General features: G+C 38.1%; 1 protein-coding gene across 1 annotated transcript in view; it reads left to right on the top strand.

Moving 5' to 3' along the window:
- LOC108291761 (coiled-coil domain-containing protein 144A-like) overlaps positions 1 to 3,070 on the top strand; it is a 43,550-nt gene that overhangs the window by 26,949 nt on the left and 13,531 nt on the right. Inside the window, 2 exon segments of the mRNA XM_037732684.1 lie at positions 1,969 to 2,253; positions 2,825 to 3,039. Coding sequence (XP_037588612.1) covers positions 1,969 to 2,253; positions 2,825 to 3,039 — 500 coding nt within the window.

Genomic DNA, 3,070 nt, shown 5'->3' with positions numbered 1-3,070 from the left:
TCTGTATTTGGGACTCTGATATGTGGAAAGGCTGTAAAAAGGACACAGATGCTTAAACCCAGAAAGTCCTGGTTCCTTTATATGCAGTAGTCTTTCTTTAGCTTGTCTCTTGTGTTGGTTTTACTTTCAGCAGCTGTGTAGTAACAGTGTCCTTTCCTTCGGGTCCGGTATCATTGTCTTCACTATCCTTAAAACCCTTCCTACCAGCCTCTTCGAGGACCATCAGGCTTCCACTCACAGTCGCTTTAAAACTCTTTTTGTTTTCATGCTTATTCTTCTGTAGGTCCTTTTTTCTTCTGCTTAGCTCCTGGTCCAGTGGCAATCCTACATGTTTTAGTAGTTTTTGTTGTTATGCAATCTCTATGTAGTGTCCCTATCTGTATCAGTTACTTGTTGGTATGTAACAAAATGTCGTGTCTCAAAACAACATCTGTTTTGTTCATAAGGTGCAGTTATAAGCAAGGCTCAGTGGGGCCAGCTCACTTTTTGTTTACTTGGTATCAGCTGAGGTGACTTAAAGCTGGGGACTAGAATCATCTAAAGGCTTGTTCATTCACCTTTGTGGCATTTGAAGCTGCTTTGGCGGGATGTTAGGTAGGGAAGACAACTCAAACACCTACCTACGTGAGGATTCACCATGTGGTTTGGGCTTTCTCACAGCGTGGTGGCTACATTTTAAGGACTAGAGTCCCTAGAGAAAGAGAGTCAGGTGGAAGCTGTATGACATTTTGTAACCCAACCTCAGAAGTCACACAGCAGTTCTGCCACATTATGTTCCCGAGAAACCAGTTATTAATGCCAGCTTGGATTCAGGAGAGGGAATGTCATGGGAGAAGTGGCAAGCAATTTGCAGATGTTTGGGAACCACCACTTCACTTACCTTTTTAAAATAAGAAAGCCATAGTCATTTCCTCTAAAGGAAAGCAGTTCTTTCCAACTCAGCACCACTGAAATTTCAGTGAGATTTTTTGTTGTCATCGTTTAATGTGCTCTCTTATTTCATGTAAAGTAGCAATGAATTACAAGATTGTGCTACTAAATTAAGGCATTTTTATTCAGAAAAGTGGTATGGATCATGCCATTCAACTTTTATACTGGGAGATGTGATTGCTTCTTAACTGCAAGTATCATTACTCCTTGAAATGTAATTCAAATTAACTTAAGACACTTGCACTTCAGCAAGAGGCTTGTGGTGCTGGAATCCACTTTTTTTCCAAGATTTATTAGAGTCTTATTTTCAGAGTCTTATTATGGGAGCCATTTCTTGACTGAGGCCCAAATAATTTAATATTACGCCCCTAAAACTTCCATGCAAATTACGGAGAATGACAGTGGGTTAAAGGCATAAGAGACTTGTGCTAAGGGGGTGACTTAGAGCCATTTTAAGGAGGAAAGCCGTGGAATGATTGTAGAAAAACAGAAGTCTGAGATCAAATCCAAATGTTATGTGGAAAAAACGATGAAAATAAAGGAAATATTTTTGTGAATTCTTGTGGCTTTAACTTTGTTTTTAATTTTCTGAGTAATTCAAGGGTCTGTTTTTTATGAGTCTACAACAGTATAGGTAATATTTTATTGCAACTGAATTCATTTCAAAAATGATTAGTTTTATGTTAGACCATTCTCAGTCTACTTCCTTTTATCTTTTTTATTTTCTGCCCGTGCTTGAGTGCACTGGCACTGTCTCTGGTCACTGCAACCTCCACCTCCCCGATTCAAGCCATTCTCCTGCCTCGGCCTCCTGAGTAGCTGGGATTACAGGCACCCACCACCACACCCAGCTTATTTTTGTGCTTTTAGTAGAGACGGGGTTTTGCCATGTTGACCAGGCTTGTCTCAAACTCCTGATCTCAGGTGATCCATCCGCCTCGCCCTCCCAAAGTGCTGGGATTACAGGTGTGAGCCACCACACCCGGCCTCTGTCTACCTCCGTCATTACCAAACTATATTGTTTTTTCACTCATGCAGGATGACCTTACAGAAGCACAGGAAACTGCACATTCACAATGTCTACATGTGGACCCAGTGATTCTTCTTCGGCGGATGCTATTCTCTGCGACAGCATTAAGAAAGAAATATAAAACACTACAGAAAGAAAATATGCAGCTGAAACAGGAAATTATAAGTCTCAAAAGTAATAATGAGAGAAATACATTAAAACGTGGTGAAGCTGAACAGTATGAAGTGCTGATTGGAGGAAGATCAGGACAGAAGATACTAGAAAAGTTAAACGAAATGCATCTCCTCTTGCAGGTTGGTTTATTTATCTGTAATGTGCTTTCATTCATTTCGCCGCAAATTCAATTTTGGATATATACATCGTATATGTTTTCTCGACTTTTCTTACAGCAATTTGTTTTGCAGACTTCTAGAAGGAAGGTGATACCTGTTTCTCCCTTTAAATATTTTAGTTTCCATCATTCTTATAACTAAATTGATCTTCCATCATAATATTCTCACTAGAAAATCATTGATTACTAAGGCCAGTATGCATAAAAGAAGACTAATAGAAAAAGTAAAAAAAAAAAAAAAAAATTGTGATTGAGAAATTATACCATACTCTTGAACTGCTTTTAAGTTACATTGTTCCATTTTTAAAATTTTCGCTTGTTTCTGTCATTCTTTGGAGAATTGTTGTACTACTCAGACTCAATTATTAATTCAGTTGATGCTGATGATAAATATGTTAAGCTTGAGCTTCTTTCTTTCTTCACAGACTTAAAATTGTTCTCTGAATAACTGACTCCAAACAAAAGGAAACAAATGCACAGTAATTATTCAGGTTATAATTACTTTTAAAATGTTCCCTTTTAATTTATTTTAGGCTCAAGCAGCATCTCTAGAACAGTTCCTGCAAAGGGACAATGATTGTGCTTCAGAAAGAGCTCAGATGCAACTGAAAATCCAAGATCTGGAATCTGAACTCTCCAGAATAAAAACTTTGCAAGCTGCTGCTAATAAAACAGAATTACAAAGGTTTCAGGAACTCTACCTAAAAGAAGCAAAAGCTGTAAGATCCTTGTCAAAAGAACTGAGAAGGTAAGTCAGTATACAGAATCATAGCAAATAA

The sequence above is a fragment of the Cebus imitator genome, unplaced genomic scaffold, assembly GCF_001604975.1.
Source record: "Cebus imitator isolate Cc_AM_T3 unplaced genomic scaffold, Cebus_imitator-1.0 Scaffold464, whole genome shotgun sequence".
Lineage (NCBI taxonomy): Eukaryota > Metazoa > Chordata > Mammalia > Primates > Cebidae > Cebus > Cebus imitator.
This window is presented reverse-complemented; position numbering and strand designations above follow the sequence as displayed.